This window comes from Emydura macquarii, unplaced genomic scaffold (assembly GCF_026122565.2).
Source record: "Emydura macquarii macquarii isolate MOO-44397 ecotype Brisbane River unplaced genomic scaffold, CSIRO-AGI_Emac_v2 contig_2636, whole genome shotgun sequence".
In the NCBI taxonomy this organism is placed as follows: Eukaryota; Metazoa; Chordata; order Testudines; family Chelidae; genus Emydura; species Emydura macquarii.
The window spans coordinates 12,374,587-12,398,059 of NW_027132773.1; the positions used below are offsets into that span (position 1 = coordinate 12,374,587).

The 23,473-nt window shown below is 39.9% G+C and overlaps 1 protein-coding gene across 8 annotated transcripts in view; it reads right to left on the bottom strand.

Annotated features, from left to right (window-relative positions):
• PPHLN1 (periphilin 1) overlaps window positions 1-23,473 on the bottom strand; it is a 131,368-nt gene that overhangs the window by 95,043 nt on the left and 12,852 nt on the right. For 5 of the 8 annotated variants that reach the window (XM_067564187.1, XM_067564185.1, XM_067564191.1 and 2 more), the window contains 6 exons: window positions 21,519-21,568; window positions 19,774-19,865; window positions 18,889-18,924; window positions 18,605-18,661; window positions 15,255-15,425; window positions 13,096-13,157 (listed from right to left, as the gene is read on the bottom strand). In XM_067564187.1, the coding sequence (XP_067420288.1) occupies window positions 13,096-13,157; window positions 15,255-15,425; window positions 18,605-18,661; window positions 18,889-18,924; window positions 19,774-19,865; window position 21,519 (419 nt within the window). In that variant the 5' untranslated portion in view covers window positions 21,520-21,568. The remainder of the gene's footprint in view (window positions 1-13,095; window positions 13,158-15,254; window positions 15,426-18,604; window positions 18,662-18,888; window positions 18,925-19,773; window positions 19,866-21,518; window positions 21,569-23,473) is intronic. The other 3 variants (XM_067564192.1, XM_067564193.1, XM_067564190.1) reach the window with 2 other exon arrangements.

Sequence of the window (23,473 nt, forward strand, 5' to 3'; positions counted from 1 at the left end):
GGCCAGTTCTTAATTGTTCAAAACAATCAATCAATCAACCACAGAATTCCATCAAACATCTTCAGGGAGAATTAGTTTGGATCCTCCTGCTGTCTTCAGCGAAGCTGAAGCAAAATGGTTGTTACGGAAGAACAACAACATTTTCTTTCATACCTGGAGAAGACGTATTTAAGTCTTTGGCTAAAAGACGCATTAAATGGGCACTGCAGCCATATGTTATTAAGGAGCATCCTTCCGTTTCTTCTTCTAAATATCTTCTCATCTTTGCCACGTTTGCCGCATTGAGTGAATAATACCAAACAATAAAAATATTCTCTCTGTGCCTTAACTAACTCCTCTGCCTTTCTTGGCCCAGCTCTACCACCACATAAGCACAGAATAACAACAACTTAATCTAGCCTGTGTCTTTCTTTGCACATTTGACTTTAGTCTGCTGAGAAACAGAAACTGAAACAGAAACTAAAAGCCCAGGACTTCCAAGAAGCAAGAGCTGGCAGTTAGGATGAACAGACTAGAGCCATTAATTCATTGTTATAAGACTAAGTGTAGGTTTAGCATGTTTTTGATGAGATTTAATTGTAACTTATTTTTTAAACGAGAAATTTTGTACTGATTTTTAAAAAAAAAATCCAATTTAAATTAAAAAAATCTGATTTTTATTTTATTTTTTTTAAATCATTGATTTTTATTCACCCTGAGGACAAGTGAGAATATCCCCTGAATTGACCCCTGAACTACGGCCAGAAGTCATCAATATGATTGAACAATGTGTTCTTGGAGAAGCCAGAAGCAGAACCACAGAAGCTCATTGTCAGATCACCACAGATCCTGGAATAAGGGTGAAGGTAAAGCCATACCCAGATCCCAGAGGCTAAAAGAGAAGAAATCAGCACCGAAGATAAGAGGATGCTGGATATAGGAGTCATTGAGCAGTCCCACAGTCAGTGACCAGTCCAATTCTTCCGGTACCCTAAGTCAGAGAGCACCATAAGATAATGCAACAACTTTCCAAAATTAAACAAGGTGTCCCAGTTCAACGCATACTCCATACCTCCGATAGATGAGCTGATTGACCAGTTAGGAAAACACGATTCTTGTCCACCCTCTACCTGACCAAAGGTTATTGGCAAATCCCTCTGGCCAAGGAAGCCAAAGAAAAGACTCCCTTTTCTACATCAGAAGCATTGTACCAGTACACCGTCCTTCCTTTTGGGTTACACATGGTTCTCGTAATCTTCCAGGCCAGCAATTTATGGATAACCTAATACGTCCACAAGCCATGTATGTCACCGCTTACCTCGATGATGTGGTCATACATAGCCCACACTGGCGGTGCGCATCTAGACAAGGAGGAAGCAGTACTGGATATCCTCAGGAAAGTGGGTCTTACTGTGACTCCCTCCAAATGTGCAATAGGGGTAGCGGAAGCCAAATACAACAAGTACATTGTGGGGAGAGGCATAGGGAAGCCCAAACTGAACAAGTTGGAGGCGATACAAAGTTCGGAAGAAACAAGTCAGAGCAATTCTGGAGATAGTTGGGTACTACAGACAATGCATTACCCACTTCACTACCAGAACATACCCGTTGATGGACCTGATAAAATCCCAGGGCCCGGACATAGTGAAATGAACGAGTGCGGCTGAAGAAGCTTATGCAGATCTGAGGACTGCCCTCTGCAGTAGTCTAGTGCGAGTAGCCCCAGACTTTGAGAAGGAGTTTATACTACAAATGGATGCCTCCAAGGTTGGCTTGGGAACCGTACTGTCTCAAATGTTAGGAGAGGAAGAACACACAGTCTTATTCCTTAGTAGGAAACTCCCTCCCAGAGAACATAAGTATGCCGTGGTAGAGAAGGAATGCCTTGCAGTAAAATGGGCCATGGAGACCCTCAGATACTACCTACTCGGACAAAGTTTACCCTAGTTACTGACCATGCCCCCCTGAAATGAATATACCAGAACAAAGAAAGAAATGCAAGGGTAACAAGATGGTTCCTGTCATTGCAACCCTTCCACTTCACAGAGCAAAACAGCAGAGTTTAGGCATGGCAATGTCAATGGCCTGTCATGAGTGCACTGTTTCTCGGCCCAAGTAGCCCAAGGCCATGGTGCTGAAGGGGGAGGAAATGGGGGGGACGATGACGACGACAGGAAATATGTTACAAAGTCAGGCTGGTTGGCTGCAAGAGGATGGTGGAAGGCAGGTATGTTAGCCCTCTAACAGTGATTCTCAATCTATTTACCATTGTGGGCTGCATATGCAGCTCTGTGCGTTATATGGGCCACGTTCATACAATATACTACCTTTATGGCCCTGAGGATGTCAAATGGGCTGCAGCTGTGTGCAGATTGGGCCACAGGTTGAGAACCACTGCCCTAGAATAATAAAAGCCCTTTTTCCTACAACATAGGAAAGGGTTACCTCAGGTGAATTAGGGTCACCTGAGTCCAATTAGAACCTCTCCTCTGGTGACAGGGAGGGAGGAGAGAAGCTGCTGCAAGGCTAGTGGCAGCAGGGAGATAAGCTTCCCCAGGATGGGAGGCTGTTCTCTCCCTACAGGGGAACTACTAAAACCCAGTGCCTGCTTAGGGGAAGGACTGACACCCTTGATCAAACATCAGCCCAGCCAGGAGGCAGGGAAAGATATCCCCCTTTGTTTTGTGTTTGCAAATTTGTTTCTTTTGTTTTGCAGAGGAGCCCAAAGATCTACCTTGAAAATACTGTCTAGGGTGGGGCTGATTTACCTCAGGCACCGTCACTGCCAGAGGGGAAAGTGCTCAGTCCAGTGGGACAGAGGAGGTGCCTTGCCACATATTTAAGTTTACATGGAAAATGTAACAAATGTAAAGAATTAAGTATTGGATAAATGAGATATTCTCATAATGCCTAAAGATGTGACAGGTACTATACAAAGTATGTAAAAAGAAAAGATCCCTTCATTAACAAAATATTCTTTTCCAAACCAAGATTTTTTTCAGTTCAAAATCAATGTAATTGTAAAACTAATGACATTATCTGCATCATTGTTTCTGAAGTGGCTGTTTAAGTCCAAATTGTATGAGGTCTTCATTCCTGAAAGCAGGTATAGTGAGTGGTAAATAAATCTGGTCAAATATTATATATATGAAAAATGGCTTCCTGGATTTTACATATATTTTCATTCAAAATTTCCATGACACACAAATTTTTCTGATTTTCCAATAAAACAGGAAACCAATCTGGTTTTTTGGTTTGAAAAAAATGGTATCAAAATTAATATTTTTCAGGTTGGGTTATTTCTCCGACACTCTTTCTTTCTTTTTTAATCCCCAAAAGAGAGAATGGGGGATCCCATCCGCCCCAAAGAAAAGCAAAAAATGTTTGTTCTGATTCCATTTGACTTGAAACTAAACAATTTTTGTTTGAAATAGATTCATCAACCAAAAAAAAAATTTTTTTTTAAATCTGTGAAACATTTTGATCAAAATGAAAATTTTTCATTTCATTCTAAGTATTTCACAAAAAATAATTTCCAGTCCTTGAACATCCCTAAGGAATAGTTATTTACAGGTCTGGAAAAGAGCTAATGAGAGCACTGTGAAGGAAACAAATGACGAGAGAAAGAAAAGACTTATTACAGGTATCCTATGTGTTTGAAAATAGACTAATTGAAGTCAACTGTCCCTCATAATTTTGAGCAAATCGACTGAATAAAATGAAAATCTAGTACTTAACAAAATTACATATTTCTTGTAAAGTTAAATTTGTTTTTTCAACTGCCACCTTACTACATTTTAAAATTTTGCATTGAACATTACATTTAGAATTGACTCCACATTTCCCAGAAACATTACTTTGGAAATCAGCAAACTACCCTCTGCAATATATTCTGACCTGAATAGCTACTCTGATGACAAAGACATAGCAGAAACCAGGCAACCCTAGCAACAATGAAAACGGTTTTTCCCATCCAAAATAATCTGAGAATCACGACTCCATTCATTCACCTAGTACTGCCTACTTAATTTTTAAAACAAACTGAAAAAGATTCTTGAGTGTTTTATATTAATAGCATTTTCATTTAGGAGAAGTGTCTTTAATAGGCATAATAAATACAAAACCTTATTAAATATACAAAAACTGCTGAATATCTTTGTGTTATACTTTATCATGTTTCACACAGTTACAGTGGCTTGCATTTCACTTTAACAAGCTTTTCATAGAATCACAGGACTGGAAGGGACTTCAAGAGGTCCCTGCACTCAAGGCAGGATTAAGTATTATCCAGATCATCCCTGATAGGTGTTTGTCTAACCTGCTTTTCTTTCATTTGTTAAAGCTAATCAATTTTCTTTTAATTTTCCCCTCTCTACTACCAAACAAAAGGGCCTGTAAGACTCTAAGAAGATGACTCCAGTGCAGCTTCCTCCGTACTTGTAGAGTCAATGTTTTCTAATGTAATGCTCCACTAAGTCTTATTTGTGATATATTTTTAGAAAGGGAAAGAATTAGGGTTTTCACCAAAGGAAATAAAAGAAACATACATTTTGAATATTTTTCTTTTGATTTCCTTTGTTGAATGACACTACAAAGTTCATTATGAAATGAGATGCAAAAAGTTACGAATACTTTAGAGGCTTGGAAAAGATGTTACTGTGGTTAGCAGGATGATCACAATATTTCATATCCAGCTTTTTAAACAGCTTTTTCCCTGTATTCCTCTCCACAAACATACCTTAGTAGATACAAAAATAGTCAAACTTCTGATCAACAGGGATCCTGTCAATGTATAAATACATTTCCCCCTAGTAAACTGAGCATTGCTATTTAAAGTTCTACAACAGGACAATTAAAACCTCCCAAACATATATCAAAAATAAATAAACTGGACTATTAAAACAAAAGAAACAGAAAATCCTGAGTTCACATTTTTACCCTACACCTTTTAACATAAGAGAGGAAATATTAAGAAATACAGAAAGTAAAAACTTCCTTTAGTAGATCTTTCTGACCACCGGGTGCCACTCTTGTTCTGTATAAAATAAGATTCCTAACATCAAGTCAATCTCTTTTTTGCAGCTTTAACCAATTACAGTTCTTTTAAAATAACAGAGAAAGTAAAGTGCAAGCAAAATGTTTCATATTCAGTTTTCTAATGAATGCCTTATTGTCTTTAGTAAAGACTTTCCAAAGTTTTGTACTGTTTCTACTACTAGTAGCAGCAGGGATCAAAATGGTAGAAATTTTAGGGGGGAAAAAGATCAAGAGTAGTGTAGACAAACCCTTATGGTATTAACTTATTTTTTTCAGTGAAGTTATAATTAATCAAACAATGTCTAAGTTCTAATATTCAAAGAAATAACATCTATCTAAGCACCGCACCATCTTTTAAAATGTATTTATCCTCATAACACAGCTCAGAAATAGGGAAAAAAGTTACTCACCTTGTGCAGTAATGATGGTTCTTCGAGATGTGTTTCCCTATGAGTGCTCCACTGTAGGTGTGTCTATGTCCCTGCACTGCTGACTGGAGAACTTTGGTAACAGTCCATCCAGTCTGCACATGTGTTGCTCCCCACCTGCCATAAGGCTAGCCGGCATGCACGTGAAATCCCCTCTCAGTTCCTTCTCTACCACAGAATCAACTACTAGAACTCCGAAGTAGAGGGGAGGAGAGTGGGTCATGGAGCACTCATAGGGACACACTCCTCAAAGAACCATCGTACCTGCACAAGGTGAGTAATTTCTTCAAGTCGTGTCTCTACAAAGGCTCCACTGTAGGTGACTCCCAAGCAGTGGCCACCACTGCAGACCAGGACTTCGGAGTCGAGTCTGATATGGATGATAGTACTGTGGCACCAAATCTGGCATCTGCACCTGAATCCTCCAGGATGGTATAGCGTTCTGCAAAGTTGTGCGCAGATGCCCAAGTAGCTGCTCTGCAGATTTCTGATATAGTGAGACCTTTGGAGAAGGCAACAGACGAGGAGACTGATGACCTCATAGAATGTGTGTATATTGAAGATGGAGGTATTACGTTATGCAATTGGTAACAAAAGTTTAATACAGCCAGAGACCCACTTAGGAAGTCTCTGAGCTGAAATCGCTGTACCTTTTGACCTATCTGCAATGGAGAGGAAGAGTGTCCAAGATTTTTTGAAGACTCTCATTCTGCCCAAATAGAAAGCCAAGGCTCTCCTCACGTCAAGCATATGGAGAAAAGCTTCCCTATTATCCTGATGAGGTTTGAGATAAAAGGCTGGAAGCTGAACAAGCTGATTTATGTGAAATGCAGAAGTCATCTTGGGAGTGAACTTCGGATGTGGTCTAAGTGTGGCCTTATCAGGGAAGAACACAGTGAAAGGGGGACACACCAGCAGAGCCACTATTTCCCCAATCCTTCTTGTAGATGTGATAGCGATGAGGAATTCTGTCTTCCTGGAAAGGTGAGTTAATGAACAAGGGGCTATGGGTTCAAATGGGGGCCTAGTCAGATTTTTAATACTAGGTTGAGACCCCATTAAGAAGTGGGAAGCCTGGGTTGTGAGAAGAGGTTCACTATGCCTTTGAGAAACCTTTTTGTAATCGGATATGAAAAGATTGAGTATCCTTCTACCAGCTCTTGGAAGGTTGCAATTGCTGCTAGATGAACTTTCAGTGAACTGATAGAGAGTCCCAATTTCTTGAGAGTCAACGGATAGTCTAGGATCACCAGTAGGGTGGATGTATCAGGGATGACACCTTTGGGCTGGCACCAGATCTGGAATCTCTTTCATATAGGTAGATAGGTATGGTAAGTAGCTCCTTTCCTACTGTGTAATAACACCTCCTGTAACTCATCAAAGCAAGATGTTTCTATGTGCTGGAACCATGAAGGAGCTAGGCTTTGAGCCGTAGAATTCACATGATGGGATTGAGAGTGCATCTCTCATTCTGCAATAGAAGATAAGGAGTGATTGGAAGAGTCATTGGTGGACATAGTGCCAGCTGTGACAGGTAAGGGTACCATGTCTGTCTGGGCAAGGTGGAAGCAGTTGGTATGATGTTTGCACTCTCTTTTCACTTTCAACAGGATTTTCAGTATCAGAGGGAAGAGGGGAAAAGACAAAGACAACCCTCGTCTCATGGAAGGAGAGCATCTTCCATGGAGTGTCATCCAATCCTTGCTCTGGAGCAGTACTGGGGGCATTTCTTATTCTGGTAAGTAGCAAATAGGTCTATTATCGGTGTCCTCCATTGTCAGAATACATCATGGAGTACCACTGAATCTATCTCCCATTCATGGTCATGTGGGAATTTGCAGCTGAGACTGTCCATCGTCTTGTTGTGTATTCCCAGCAAGTAGGCCGCTGATACTAAGGTATTGTGTGAGATGCACCAGTTCTATAATTTTAATGCTTCTATGCACAGGAAGTGAGACCTGGTGCCTCCCTGACAATTTATGTAATACATGCAGGCCACGTTGTCTGGAATGTCTTTGATCATAGGAAGGAAGAGAGCGCACGTTTCTGACCACTCTGAGTTCAAGCAGGTTGATGGGGAGGCATGTCTCGGCTGGAGACCATTTGCCCTGTTTTCTGTGACCATTAAGATGCACACCCCATCCTATGAGGGACACATCAGTGGTCAAGTGTGTACATGGGGAAGACGTTTACTGGAGCCTTCCACCAATCCAAGGATTGCTTGACCCTGGTGCATATTGATAGTAGTTTGCTTATGTTGTCTCTGTTCGGCCTGTATACCGAACTGAACCATGCTTGGTGACATCTCATGTCTAGTCTGGCATGAATAATAACCGATGTGCCCATGGCCATGCGTCCCAAGAGCTGGAGTCAATGTGTGGCTGAAATTTGGGGGCCGGATTGTACAGTCTCTATCAACAAGAAGAGACTGAGAAATCTGTGACGTGGGTGGAGCATCTTTACCTGAATGGAGTCGAGATCGGCTCCTATGAATTCTACCCTTTATACGAGTGTTAAAGTCGACTTCTGTTCATTGATTGGTAGGTCCAGATTCTGAAACAGGTCCAGGGTGGTCAGAGTGACTCATTGGGCCTCTGCAAAGGACTGTGCTATGAGAAGGGAGTCACTCAGATAAGGATAAATCATGATGCCTTGAGAGTGCAAATGGTCCGCCATTTCCAAGAGGATCTTGGATACTCTGTGGGCGAAGAAAAGGCCGAAAGGGAGTACTCTGTATTGGTCTTGGCCTAGCGTGAACCTGAAATAACATCTGTGGCTCAGTATGACTGAGATGTGAAAATACGCATCTTGGAGGTCGAGGGCTGAGAACCAATCTCCTTTGTCTAACACTGGAATGATCGTTGATAACAGGACCATCTTGAACTTCTGAGCCTTGATAAACTTGTTGAACGCTCTGAGGTCCAGTATGAATCTGCAGCCCCCATTTTTTCTTCAGTATCAGGAAGTAACAAGAGTAGACGCTTCTGCTCCTTAAATGTATAGGCACTGGCTTCTATGCTGAGGAGGTGGTTTATCTCCTGACATAGCAGACTCTCGTGAGAAGGGTCCCTAAAGAGAGACAGGGAAGAGAGGAAAAATGGATGAGTATGTTGCTTGGATGATCTCCAGCACCCATTTGTCGGAGGTTATCCATTCCCAGGTGGTGCAGAACGGGGCGAGATGGTCTCCAAAAGGATGGGTGGGGTTTTCTAGCATGAAGTGAGAAGAGTGTTCTACAGGCACCTTGACCATCCTATCAAAACTCTCTCTTCAAGGGGGAGGACTGAGAGGATGTTTGCTGAGATTCTGGTGTCTTCTGCCTGGGGAACTCGGGCTTCTTCCTCTGGGGTTCATATGATCTCTATGCATATTGCGATGGATATTGGTATGAATATTGTGAGCGAGGCTTGAATGGTATACTCTCTTTTATACCCAAGTGTGTAGATCCTGATGGATCAAAGAGTGTGGACCTGTTCATGTGTGGAAGGAGGCATCAGTCTTATCAGCAAATAATTTCATCCCCTCAAAAGGGGAGGTCTTTCACTGTTCTTTAGATCTCTTTGGGGAAGCCAAAGAGATGACATCATGAGGCCAGTCTCATCATAATGGCAGTCGAAACAAAACATGCCACGATGTTAGCTGCATCAAGTGCAGATTGGAGAGATTTTTTGCCACCAGCTGGCTCTTGTTAACCAAGGCTTTAAATTGGTCCTTGTGAGAACCGGGAAGCTGTTCAATAAAAGAACTAAGCTTCAGATAGTTCTGATAATCATATTTAGCACACAAGTCTTGATAGTTCGCCACTCTGAATTGGAGGATGGCTAAGGAGTAGGCCTTCCTACTGAACACGTCCAGGCGCTTCCAATCCCTTTTGTGGTGGTCTTTATAGTTAATTGCATCCACAATGATCAAATTGGGAGGCAGGTGTGAGAACAGGAATTCGGTGTCCTTTGCTGGCACATAATATATCTTGTCCACCCTTTTACAAGTTGATGGGATGGACGCAGGGGTCTGCCATATCACCTTGATGGGGTCCAGTAGAACCTCATTAATAAGGAGGACCACTCTGGAGAAGATGGTGTGACTCAGACACCTCTTGTAAAGATATTTGGAGTGTCTCTGCCACCCTCTGTGCCTAGCCCTGGAACAATTTAAAGTCATCTGCCATAGATGGCCAAGGGGGAATCACCATCTCGTCTGGTGATGACGACAAGAAGTGGGTTAGAGAAGCGACTTCCTCCTCAACTTCGGCCATCAGTTCCTCTCTTGCCTATTCAATGAGTTCAAGATGCCCTCGAGGCAGCAGCTGAAGGAGGGTATTTCCTTGGCTGTTGATAGGCCATACAACAGGTGATGGAGGCTTGTTGCCTTTGGGCCTGACAGGGGTCCCAACACAGCCATTGTGGTGAGGAGCAGCCCAGTGGTTGGTACCACGGTTGCCCAACCTAGGGACATGGGTCAGAGAGGTGGTATGCCTGGTGTCCATAGTAAAATTGGGCTCCATAGCAGGTGAGAAGAACATTGGGAAGCTAGGTCCTCTTGCTCACTTTCTGATTCCGACAACGAAAAGGGCAGTGCATGGCAGGAGGTGGTCTGTAAGCCAAGGGCTATGGGTGAACTCAGTACCGAGCCCTGGTACTGAGCAGAAGAGAGACTTGTGCATCAGAAACCAAAAGATCTGTCTCGCACCAGAATTCTGTTGGTGCCGAGGGCATCAGAACCAGAGGAGGCTGTCAGTGCCGAGAGGCTTGTACCAACAGAGTTGGAGACGCGGACCTGATAGCAGGATCCATTAGTACCGATGTTAATGACTGTACCAACGGAGCTTTCCCTGTGGTGGATCTTCTATATTCTTCATGCCTCCGCAATACCAGCGCTTCTTGGCCTGCACTCATTGGGTCTTTAGGCATTCTGACTTGTCCTATCAATTCAGTACTGCGCATGCCCTGGATACCAAATCTAGATGGCTTCAGTTCCATCAATACCAATGACGCTGACTGAGCTGAGGATTGTTTTCAGCTCATTCGGGGCTCGCTATGGGAACTCACAGACCATTTATTAGAGACCTTACGTGATCGATTCACAGCATCTCTCTGAGCTCACTTTCCTTCAAAGTGGACTGTTGCGGTGAGGGCTCTCACAGGGATTCCAGAGGTTGAAGGGCTAACTCCATGAGTAGGCATAAGAGCCTCAGTTCACTGGCCTTCCTGGATCTAGGCTTCAATTGTTGACACAAGCCACACTTCTGTGAAATGTGTTTCTCTCCCAGGCAGTGAATGCACTGTGAGTGTAAGTCAGTCACTGGGATAGATTCCTTGCAACTGAGGTACTTTTTCAAGCTCAGGGAGCCGGGCATATCCTTGTCCAGGGGGACTCCCCCTCACAGGAAGTCAACAGAAGACAAAATCCTTTTCTTTAAGGCAACAGACACACCTACAGTGGAACACCCATAGAGACACTACTCAAAGTAATAGTACTATTATCCTCTCTTTACAGAGTGGGATTTGAGGCACAGAGAATCATAGAAGTATAGGACTGGAAGGGACCTCAGATCTTCTAATCCAGTTCCCTGCACTCAAGGCAGGACTAAATATTATCTAGACCATCTCTGACAGGTGTTTGTCTAACCTGCTCTTAAAAATCTCCGGTGATGGAGATTCCACAACCTCTGTAGGTAATTGATTCCAGTGCTTAACTACCCTGCAAGTTGGGAAGTTTTTCCTAATGTTCAATCTAAAGCACCCTTGCCGCAATTTAAGCCCATTGGTCCTTGTCCTATCCTCAGAGGTTAAAAATATTTTTTCTCCTTCCTCCTTGTAACAACCTTTTATGTACTTGAAAACTATTATGCCTCCCCTCAGTCTTCTCTTATCTAGACTAAACAAATTTTTCAATCTTCCCTCGTAAGTCTTAGACCTTTAATCATTTTTGTTAGTCTTCTCTGGACTTTCTCCAGTTTGTCCATATCCTTCCTGAAATGTGGCACCCAGAACTGGACACAATACTCCATTTGAGGCCTAATCAGCACGGAGTAGAGCGGAAGAATTACTTCTTGTGTCTTGCTTACAACACTCCTGCTAATACATCCCAAAATAAGGTTTCCTTTTTTGCAACAGTGTTACATTGTTGACTCATATTTAGCTTGTGATCCACTACAACTCCAGATCCCTTTCCACAGTACTTCTTCCCAGGCAGTTATTTCCCATTTTGTATGTGTGAAACTGATTGCAAAGTACTTCAATTAGGAAAGAATATTCATCCTTATTGAATTTCATCCCATCTACTTCAAACTCATTTCTCTGGTTTGTCCAGATCATTTTGAATTTTAATCTGATCCCCCAAAGCACTTGCAACCGCTCCCAGCTTGGTATCATCTACAGAGGCTAAGTGACTTGTTCAAAGTCAAACAGGAAGTCCGTGGCAGAGAAGGGAATTAAATCCAAGTCTCCTGAGTCCCAAGCTAACATCCTTGCTACTGGACCAACCTTTCTTCCATTATTATTTAATTCTTCAAGAATATTAATTTTAACTGTACTGACAGTCTTGGAAATGTATTACTTGTGTTATTGTTTGTTACAGTGTAATAAGCAAACATCTCAATGGGTGCCTGTTACTTTCCACATACACTCCAGCTTGGGTCTCTTCTCATATTCCAGTCTATTAGAATGAAAACATTTACTGCACTTCTCCATGAACAAAGCTATTATCAAACACATGAAGGATGAAGAGGTTGTGAAAACTAACATTTAGTATCTGTCAAGAGAGTCTTATTCCTAATACGTATTAGAATGAAGACTCTGAGAAACTGAACAACACTGAGATTCTTTTGAAAGACACTTCTGAGACATAAGTGAATTAGACTACAGACTGAGAAGTTTGTACAATAGGAACAGTTCTCCATGTTCCTGTGTCCCATGCACACAAATGCACACACTCATGCAGTAATTTTTTGAAATTGAAAGAGATGGGGGTCAGAATATAGGGTATCGGACTGTGAGCAAATTCTTCTGACCCCATCAACACAAGAAAAATTCTAAAGGAATTTGAAATACAATTCTGATATAAAATTCTAAAAATGTACATCAACTGAATTGATAATGCTCATTTATAACTTTTCCATAGTCTGATGTGGCATTTAGATACAACTATTATAAAAAAAACATCTACATAAACACACTCATCCCTAATTACACAAACTACTTTATTTTTTATATACATCTTTATAAAACCTAAAGAACAAGGCGTGGGACAGTAAACAGGGGAAGAAGCTTCTAAGACTGCTTTAGCAAATGAAAAGACAGGAAACATGGACAGCTGGGGGGTAGAGTCCTTAATAACTGCAATTGATGGAACATTCAGATTTAAAGTTGAGATACAAACACACCCCAAAAGTTTACTGCTTGCAATAGATTGGCAGCTCAAGCATTATAGTTTACTAATCCTACAGTGAGGATCTGCAGAGGGAATTGCATGAGGGAGAATTTATGCAATACTGCTCAAATTAAGAAAGTTATCATCCTAGCTGTTTCCTAGCATTTCCTAGCAATTTCCTGGGAAACATCCCAGTTCTGTGTGACTCTATTAAGAATACACCTTTAAAAAAGTTGGCACTGAATGCAAAAAGATTAATTTTATAAAGTTACATTAATACCTGTACTCGGGCTGTCGACTTATGGGATGGTCTTCCCTTGACCATCTGTATCCTGGGTCCTCCTACAACGTATGAAAATGAGATGGTTATATGAGGTTTACCTCAACAAGACAGATGTAAGATACAATTAGGAATAAATAAATCTTGGTTACTATCTATCATGTTAGAAAAGCATTTAGTGGATTTATAGAACAGAATTTTTTGTAATCTTTCAGATAGCTTTTCTCTGAGTTTTTGTCCGTATCTCCCCACCACCACACTTTTTGCAAGAGCATCCTACACACTCATCCTTCTCCTCTCTCCATCCCAAAATATTGTATTATAATATACTGTGAAAAGAAACAACATTAAATCCAAATTAGGATGGAGTCTCAACAATAAGTAATTTTTATTGTGCCATCTTAGCACTTGCAGAACGAGAAAACTGCCAGTTTGAAATTTTGTAATAAGACAAAGAGGTACCTGATTTTCAGAAATGATCACTGATACTGTACCCACAAGTAACTGCAGGCATATATGATTGTGATCCATATCATGGCACTCAACTATATGTCTCCTGCCCTTTCATATCAGAAGACTAGATGGACAAGTGCCACAAAATGAGCTGCATTTATCTGGGGCCACGTGTGATGCTGTCTGGATTAGGAGTGATCATTTATATTATTATTTAATATCAATATTACAAAATTACAATAATTCAGATGAGATCTGCCATGTCAGGTACCATTGGAAAGGCTATAATTTCCTAAATATGATGATTTTGTTTATACGCATGTAACATTGTGGTACTGTAAGTTATGGATAGGTGTAATATATCTGTATCCAAAAACTTGTGAGGTGCTACTGGGTTACATCCTCCAGGCAGATTGGTGTCAGCCTTGATGGCTCTTCAAGGGCCATTACTTTTACAATAAGTCCAGGGAGAGGAGCCAGGACAGCCCCTTTGAATCATTAGGACATGTAGAGACATGCCTGTGGTCTGGGGGACTGCAAGGCCTTTCCCTACCATGTGCTGTGAGCTTGTGTTTGAAACAAGCCACATGGCAGACCAGAGACCACAAAAGGCAGCTGCACCATCCCCATCCCCTACCTCTGGATCAACTCATCTACAACTAAAGCTGTGAAACAAAGGACTGAGACCCATCCAGGTACTGGATGTACACCAAAGGAATTGGACAAGCCTGCAAACTCCACAATTCTGCTGAGAATCATATATATGTATATATAGGGACTTTAATGTCACTTGTATGTATCTGATTGCTTTGACCATTTAACATTTCTCTTCTCATTTGTTTCTTTCTTTTTATAATAAACCTTTAGGTTTAGTTACTAAAGGATTGTCCGGCAGTGTGATATTTTGGGTAAGATCCAAATTTATATTGATCTGGCAAGGTAGCTGATCCTTTGGGATCAGGAAAACATTTTGGTTAAGGGAATAGAGTTTTAAATAACTTATCTCTTTACTGTATCTAGTTGCTGACTAGGAGCTAGAGACTGAAATGCAATAAAGGGGGCTGTGTACGTTTTTTGTTTTAGCGTCTCGATAACCAGTGTGGGCATCAGGAGCCCTGTTTGTAACTAGTTAGGAAATCGAATTGCAGTGTTAGCCACCAGTTTGGGAAAATCTGCTCTCCTTTTCACAATCTGTCCTGACTGTGGCATTTTCAGGTGGGCTACCTTAGGCATGGACAGGTCACACCATGAACTTACACATGCAGGCATCTGGGATGTGTGGAAGAACTCTCCAAACCACTTATCGGCTCTCTATCTCAAACCCATGCAAGAGAATGGGCGAGGAAAAGGAAAAACAGACAGCTTCTGGCTGCTTCTGTTCCACCCAAAGAGGCTTTGTTAAGAGGACCAGAGAATGGGATACTGCACTGCTGTGCACTCCCAGAGTAACTGCTAAAGTGCAACCACATGGGAATGTAGTGTCATCATCATGCAATCATGACAGACACAAAGTACTATCAAAAGCAAAAAAAAATTAAATAGGTTTTTTTCCTTTAACCTTTCAGTTTAATTATTTATGATGGCACTGAAAAATGGTCAGGGAGAAATTATTTTTGAGATGACAATGTATGTTTAAATGTGCACAGATTCAAGCATCAATGAAAAGACAAGCAACACGTTCATGGGAGAAAAATTGAATTATGTACCCCTCTATGTGGTGGGCCACTTCTTCGTTCATGGGCAAAACTACGGCCCTCCTCATAGTCTCTGTAGTCAACATGACCATAATCATCATATCTACTGTAGCTCCCTTCTGCAGGTCTATCTAGTAGTGGTGGTTTCTTGGGTGCAACATTAACTACTCTATGGTAGTCATCCTAAAAATACAAAACAAATATAAAACACTATTTATTTTCACAACAGACTTCCAGTAATAAAACACAAAAGTAAAACAAAAATAAAAGGGGGGGGGGGGGGGAAAGAAAAATACATGAATGTGGTTATTCCAAAAAATATTAAAAGGCAACATTCTTAAAAAGGCTACATAATTCAGTGGGGACAAAACATGTAGAGCAAGTAAGTCTGATGATAGATAACACATTACATTTATATGGTGTCTAGTTTGATGTAGCATCCCAGGCATCTTGTATTTATATCTTGTGCTCAAAAGCAGTCTTTGAGTTTGCTTTAAAAGCGTAAAAATCAGATCTCAATTTTTTTCAAAAAATTACTTGTTTGTATTTCTTATATGCTTTCACACCAATTTCAGAAATAATGATGTAAAGAAAATGATCTTTTGCAATGCCTCATAAATAAGGGCCTGTCAATAAATGTAAATTATTATTTGAATGCCAACAGTGTGCTCAAAATACAGGACATAGAGGAAGTAATCCCTGCTCAAAGGAGAGGATCTGAATAGAGAAGCAATACAATTCTGACACAATACACTAGATCACCAGAGGATGCATTCAAGTGAGTGTTTTAATGCATGCATTTTTGTTTTATTTTTTCTAAAAAACTGACAATGGATATAAAGTGACAATGTGTCATCTCTTTTTTGTTGGAACGTATAATTCTTCCATTACAGTTCCTTCAGAATAAAACTTAATATACAACTTATCAATTCAAGAGATGTCCACCACCAAAGTATGGTTTAGATTGGCTGGACCACTTTATTCCCCTCAGGTTAAAGACTTTTTTTTTTTTTTTTTTTGTGTTATGACCCATGGATCTTGAACCCAGGCCCACAAGGTCTATAAGAGCAACCATGTTTCAACATTCCACCTAGCTCCACCCTGTGCTCCAACTGGCAGAGTCCCAGAGTGGCTGACTAGCCCTATGTAAGCCAGCAATAGGAACAAGAAGCTGCCCAAACAACTGGCTCCACCCTGCTCTGGACAGTGTGTCGGGATACTTCCTGCTCCTACTACCCATTCCTGCGCCCCAATACCTTCTCCCCGCTCCTGCTTCCACAGCTTAATTTCCTGGCATTCCAACCTAGCTTGACTCCTGACGTCTGACTTGTTTTTCCCAACCTCCAGTTTGCCTCCTGCCTCTGACCTGTTGGTACCCTGACCTATAGTTTGTTTCCTGCTTCTGACTTCCTAGTATCCCAACCCAGCTGATTCTTGACTCCTGTGTCATGACTGTGGACTCTGACTCCAACAACTAGGTCTGGCCACCCATTACAGCTTATTATTGAGGAAATCTTGGGGGTGGATGGGTGGGTGGGGCAGGGTGTTACTTAATCCCCTACTCTTGTGCCAATGTGGCATATCCTGTCACATTCTTAAGAAGTTAATTTTATGCATTATTTCTCTCTCTGTGATTGGCCCCCCACTATCACTATAGAGCACAAAAGTCATGTGGGGGGATAAAAGTAGTCAGCTAGCTCCACACTCCAACAGGTTTCCATGGTTTTGATGTCACCAGTGCACATAGCCCCTTAGTTTGGTTAATAGGGGTATCCAGCATATATTACTGAAGATGCAAATGTAGCTTTCTAAAAGTTGAGTGTATTATATGAACTGGTAGGTAAAAAAATGAAAGCCTGAGTGCCAACTCCTAACCTTTACAATTTCCTTCTTTTACCAATTTAAATCAAGCTCTAACAGCTAAATTTTCAGTGGACCTTTTTAGGAATGCCCTGATACAGAGGCAGAGCTCTGTATTTGCACATGCAACATTGAGGGGGAAAAATAAACATGAAAAACAAATCCTTTTCAAATTGTAGTCACAATCTAATGGTTTGAAACTTTCAGCAGGAAGAGTTATGTTAGGGTCACAGACTGTTAATATTATCATAAATAAACTTGCTAGGCTGTCAACAAATTTACTAAAGAGCAATCAATCCAAGACACCTAATGAAAAAATAAAATCTCACTCCATAGACTGGATACAATGTAGAGAACACGCACACACACAAAATATCACAGGGCTTGATCAACTGCTGAAGGCAAACTACCTCGTGGAATGCCCTTCCTGACATATACCTTAGGGTTATGATTTGGTGGCCCTGAAAGAACATATGGTCTGAAGCTATATTAGAAGTACTCACCCTCCCACTCGACCCAAAAAGATTACATCACAAAACTGTACTGACGACATATAGAGAAAACTGTGTTTAGAGTGCTCAAACAGTAAGAATATTGTAAAGGTATGCACAATATTCTGAAGAATGTGGAAAACTAGCAAAATCATGCAAAATCCTATTGTCTGGCATTTTATCATTTGCCAGTATCTGAGATCTCATTCTACAAGACTTTGTTTTGATATATTCAGTTTCAGGACCAAGCTTAAGGCTCTTGTTCTCTTGAACAGTAGAGACAAGACATACAGTGATGTGCCAGTCATTAAAAATTGACACAAAAATATACCAGCCCAGCAACATGATTCATTTCCTTATTGTCTGCCAGGAAGACTGACAATTATGAAAAAACTAATGATATTTCACATGCCCATCCAAAAACAAAATTAAAAAACCTTCTTGCCCTGAGCAAGCAGAATTTTGCAAGTCTGGATGTGACACTCGGTGGTGATGAAGGAAATTGCCTTTCAGTAGCTACCTCAAAGCAGCACCAGAAGAAGCCACACATCCTCACTTCACAGTATAATAAATCGAGATATGGCAAACCAAAATTTTGCCATTCATTTTTTGAGAGGTATATTAGTGGACTCTACTGGTCTCGCCATTCTATTTTGATGTTATTTGGAATATAAACCTACATTTGGGATACTTGGTTCAGTCTCTCCTGTATGATAATATTATTATATCACTTCAATGATCAGAGATTTTTCCTTTATAGCTAAATTTACACATAAATCTCCATAATATATATACTATACTTTTGCTTCCTAGAGAGTTTGAAATACTAATAGAATTTGTTTTAAGAATTTTATTGCTATAATGGTTACATTTAGTTAGCAAACTGTTAGACAAATCAAATGTTACTTCATTTTAAAAAAATCTAATATTTGTAAAAGACCCATCTGCCTATCCTTATGTTCCATGACTGATGAGACTACTGGAGCAACAACTAAGTAACTGACTAAATACCCTGTTCAAACTTATCTGGTTTCCAGTTTGTTGAAAATGAAGAAATTTTGCTGACCCCTGTAAAGAGAGTTAAAACATCACACAACAGCCAAAACACCAATACACTGATTAACAGAAAGAGAGAGCCATATGCACCTTGTGACCAATACCAATAAGTTACAAAAAGTGCAGGCTGAGAATGTGTGAGGTATGTGTGAAACAAGACAAAAAGTAGCCCAACCATTAAATCTCCAAGAATCACTAAAAAGGTGGGAGGACACAAAGTAGATAGTAGGCACTCATACCTGAGGTTTTATGTTGCCAAATACATACTGTGTACCCTGTAAACAGAATAATTTATGAACTGTTCTTTAAATTCTATTTAACTGCAACAGCTCAAAAGCAAAATTTACGAGTTATTTTGAATTCTCCCTTCTCCAGATATATAAGAAAATAATCTACCTACTTTGTCCTTTTTTGTAGTATGTTGTAAGTTTTTGTGTTTACTTTTAGAGACCTAAAATTGGTAGCTGAAATCCTAATTTTAGAACTGAGAACAAAATGAGTTTGCAAACAGGCTGTATGTCATTAACTACACCGTTTCTAATGCCCCAGTAAGGATATAATAGGCAGCTGCTGCTAACTTGTATTTTCAACACTTAAGGTTTAAACTTTGGCTTAAATCTTTGCATCCACCACCAGCACTGTTTCTTACTGTACTCTGTAAGCCCTTGAGTTCATCAACTTGCCACCTCAACCCAGTTTGAAAATTTGACAAAGAAAAAAAAAATCAATTCTTTGCAGCAAATTATATATACTTCAGTAAAACCTAGAAGAATCTGAATGACCCATGTTTAATTGCATACAAAATATATTGTAAACATGTACAGAAGATTATCTACTTTAAGTATTTTCCAGTGAATGTGCCCTGATTCTATGCAGAGAGACACGTGGGCAGACCCTGTCATCCAGGAGGAGTCCTGTTAACTTCATGGGGACTCACGTATGTTTAAGATCTGCCCATGCAGATCCATTTGCAGGATCTGTACCTTAAATGTTAGTCCACAATATGATCTGTGAAAATGGAATTAAATGATAAGAAAATAATTAAATGAAAAGATGCAGTTTTAATAAGTACTATTTTTTAAAAAGTACAAGCCCAATATTTAAACAATAGTGCATACACGTACGTCAGGATGAATTCTCGGTGGGAGTCGTTCTCTTGGAAGTCTTTCATACTCATATCGTCCATCAGACCACATTTCATCTCTTCTATATGCCACTAAAGAGAAATATTCAATCAGACAAAAATACACTTGTTATGCATAGGTAAGAAGAAAGAAGTGTCAAAATAAGAAGTCGCCTACTTGTAAGATAACATACTTTGCACAGGAGGAGACAAGAACGATGTTCTTTTTGAAAGGGCTTAACTAACACTGAACACTGTCCAGCTTAAAAAAAAAAAAAAAAAAAAAGGAAAGGGAGTACTGTTTATTGTCTATTGTTTTTTTAAAAAGCATGAGACTGGAAATCTGCTGACATCATTGCTATAAGCCTCCAAAATACAAGAGACTAAACTATTTTAAAAATTTGGTAAATATGAATATTTGCATAAAAGTTTGATATACCAGACTGTTTAAAACACGACTATTTACAACCATTTACTTTCCCCATACCTGAACTGTGACTGTTGGACTGTGGTATGAAAAGAGTCTTTGCTGAGACTAAGGCCTAGGCTGGAAAAAAATCTTGTTTTGATTTTATAAAATTGTACATTGTGCAGTTCAAAAAAGACCCACTGCATGTGTAACAATTAGGAATGTGAACACAAATGGATTCAGTGATGCACAAGTTAGCAGCATCTGTCCAGTATACATTGCTTACAATCTCCATTTTTACAGAAGTCTTCCCCACTGACCCTGCACACAAATGGTACTGCAACATTAAGATTGCACAGTTGAAGTCACAGCCAGAATATGCAAAAAAATCTCATTCACTCCTTCTTCTAATTAGGTTGAACAACTGCAAAATACTACATTTCAATTCCCATCTAACCTTTCAGTGGATCAATTTAGTCATCTGCAAAATGACAAAAGCATGATACATCACTCACAAGGGAGCTGTAAAGCTTAGCATGTTTAAAGTGTTTTGAGATCAGATGACAGGTACTCTAGATGTACACAATATTTTTTAAAATTGTGATTTCTGACAGAATGCAAAATCTCCTCTTCTTGGAATGAAATTAATTAGAATTTCTATTCTTAAATAATCTGTATAAAAAGTGTATTCAGATGGGAGTACAACCATTATTGTAATAAGAAAATCTCACAATTCAGTGTGTGTAACATAATTCACTAAACTGAAAAGCTCCAGTAGGAGGTGGCAAAAAATTACAAAGGTGGAAAAATCCCAATTTGAAATGTATTTTGGGATGGATATAGAAATACAGAAGAAAGATACATCAATCAAATAAGAGTTTGCTAAAATTACATATAAATTTTTTCCTCTAGGGTAATGGTAGTTCAAACTATTAAAACTGAATGGTCCATAGAGGAAAAACAGCCAAGGGAAACATGGCCTATCTAGGACTCCCACAATACAGGCCCTGTACAGCGTTTTGGATGAGAAAAGTCTTTGATAAAGAAAAGTAAGCAGCAGGAAATGCCAAAAAGAGGGAACTCACCAAGATTTAGAAGGTGAAGGCCCTATGAAACTTTCTGGTCTAACCTCATACCAAAAAAACCCTCAAAAACTAAACCAAAAAAAAAAAACCCAGAAAGCAACTGCACCCAGAATTTCTTTTTAAAAGGAGTACACACAAAAATCTAGTAAGAAAAAGTACAATAAATAAACTTAACTGTTACCAGAAGTAGTACTAGTTTAGTTATATTTTGCAAAAGAGCACAAACAAATATTTTGTATCTGTACCACTTACTTTTGCGTCTATTTTATCAACCAGTGTTTGAAGTCCCATTCAATTAGTTCCTATGAAATTAAAAAAAAACCAAACACACATTAGCAAAAAACCCACCAACCCTACACATTTAAAATGCAGTAATTTTTCTCTCTCGCTATTAGTTTTCACTATGAAAATTAATCAGGTTTTGTTTTGTTAAATGTAAATCCTAAATGATGGGTTAGAAGTGATCCCACGTGATTTTTGTCCATCTCCCTGAACTAGTACAGAATGGTTTACTATCCTAAACGAGGTGAATTACTTTGCTCACCCATTCTCACCTCCTATTCAATGGTTGTCATTAGGTCTTAAGTACCGGACTCCACCTCCCCCATTGTTCTCAATGCACCTGGATATCTATAAGATGCCTCTGTGTTTCCTATTTTCTGTATTACTGCATCTGAAGAAGAGAGCTGATCTCTCTCGAAAGCTTATGTCTACAAATATTAAATTTTTAGTCTTTAAAGTGCCACAGAACTCTCGTTGTTTTTATCCTAAACCAATATGAGACGTAGTCACCAATCTACACAAAAATCTCTAATTTTAATGTCTCAACCTTCCACAACAAATTATTCTAGAGTTACTTGACCTCTCTGCAATATTTTCCTAATGTCTAAACCACAAACTCTAAGAGCTTTTCACAGTATCCTGCATCTTAAGAGACTGTCCCATGTATTACCTCCCCTTTCATTTACCATCTCAAATACAATCCTCCTTCCCATTTCCAAGCACACCCCTATGGAAACTACAGTAATTGCTAAAAGGAAAATATTAGAACAGTATTTAATAGAATTTTATCTGTTTTAATCTGATTAGAAAAACAGAAGAAAGAACCAGCAACATATGACCAACCAGCATTCCACAGACTACCGATGGCCTATGAGGCACAGTTTAAGAACCAGCAGTCCAACATACACTTTCCCTTTGATAATTTTAAACTGTAGCTTTCTAGGAGAGAGCACTTTCCCCAGCTGTATGAAGTGTATGTATGTACACAATTACAGTTTCCACCATTTGAGCTTGTCAACATTATAATTACAAGTGAGTTAGGGGACCTATTTACAACTTGTTCCATTTAAGAATACAGATGGGACTTTAACCCTGTTCCATAATCACATATGTCCAAAAATTTGGCCCAGTTACAGAACATAGTTAAGAGCTTGTCTACTCTACTAAATAGAACTGTGTGGCAATCAAGTCTCCCTTGACTTGGTTGTAACTGAACTGGATAGGCCCTTTATCACCACCTCTCTAAATTTTTCATATTAAGTGCTGAATTTTGTAAAGTGCTTAGCACCCTCATCTCTCTTTGAAATCTCTGGATTCCCAGATCTCCTCTCTGTTGTAGTGGTTAACATTAGAGGGTCGCACACTTTGTTGCTTCTATAGGCTGAGTGTATTACACCCACCAGTGGCTCTTGCATTCCTCCATTCCCCTCCACAAGCTCCCGTGTGCCACCATCCTATTTAGTCTATTTCAGGGACTGCTTGCAACCACACCCTTCCTCTCATGCCAGTGACTCCATGTGCCCCCCACTTCTACCTTTCAATTTTTCCAATTTTCAACAAAATCCATACGGTTCTGGCCATTGATGCCTAAAACATTCCCTGAAATGTTGGAATTGATTGGACTTAGCATTCAAAAGTTATCGTATTACAAACAATCATCATCAAGTTGAGTGTAAGGCCTCGCTTTGCTTGACCAATTAAACCACTTCCAGCACTCAGATGTGTTCGGTTGGGAGCAGGCATTTAATGCCACCTGCTTGATGCAGTGATTAAAAATTCCACTCACGCATAGTCTTCTCAGTTTTCATTGTGGCTGCTCCAAACACTGTGGACAGCAGTGAAAGTGGCAAGAATTATCTTTGATATTCTGCTGCTGGTGCTTAAGAATGCTCTGAGTGAAAGCTATTCACAGGGTAACAGCCCTC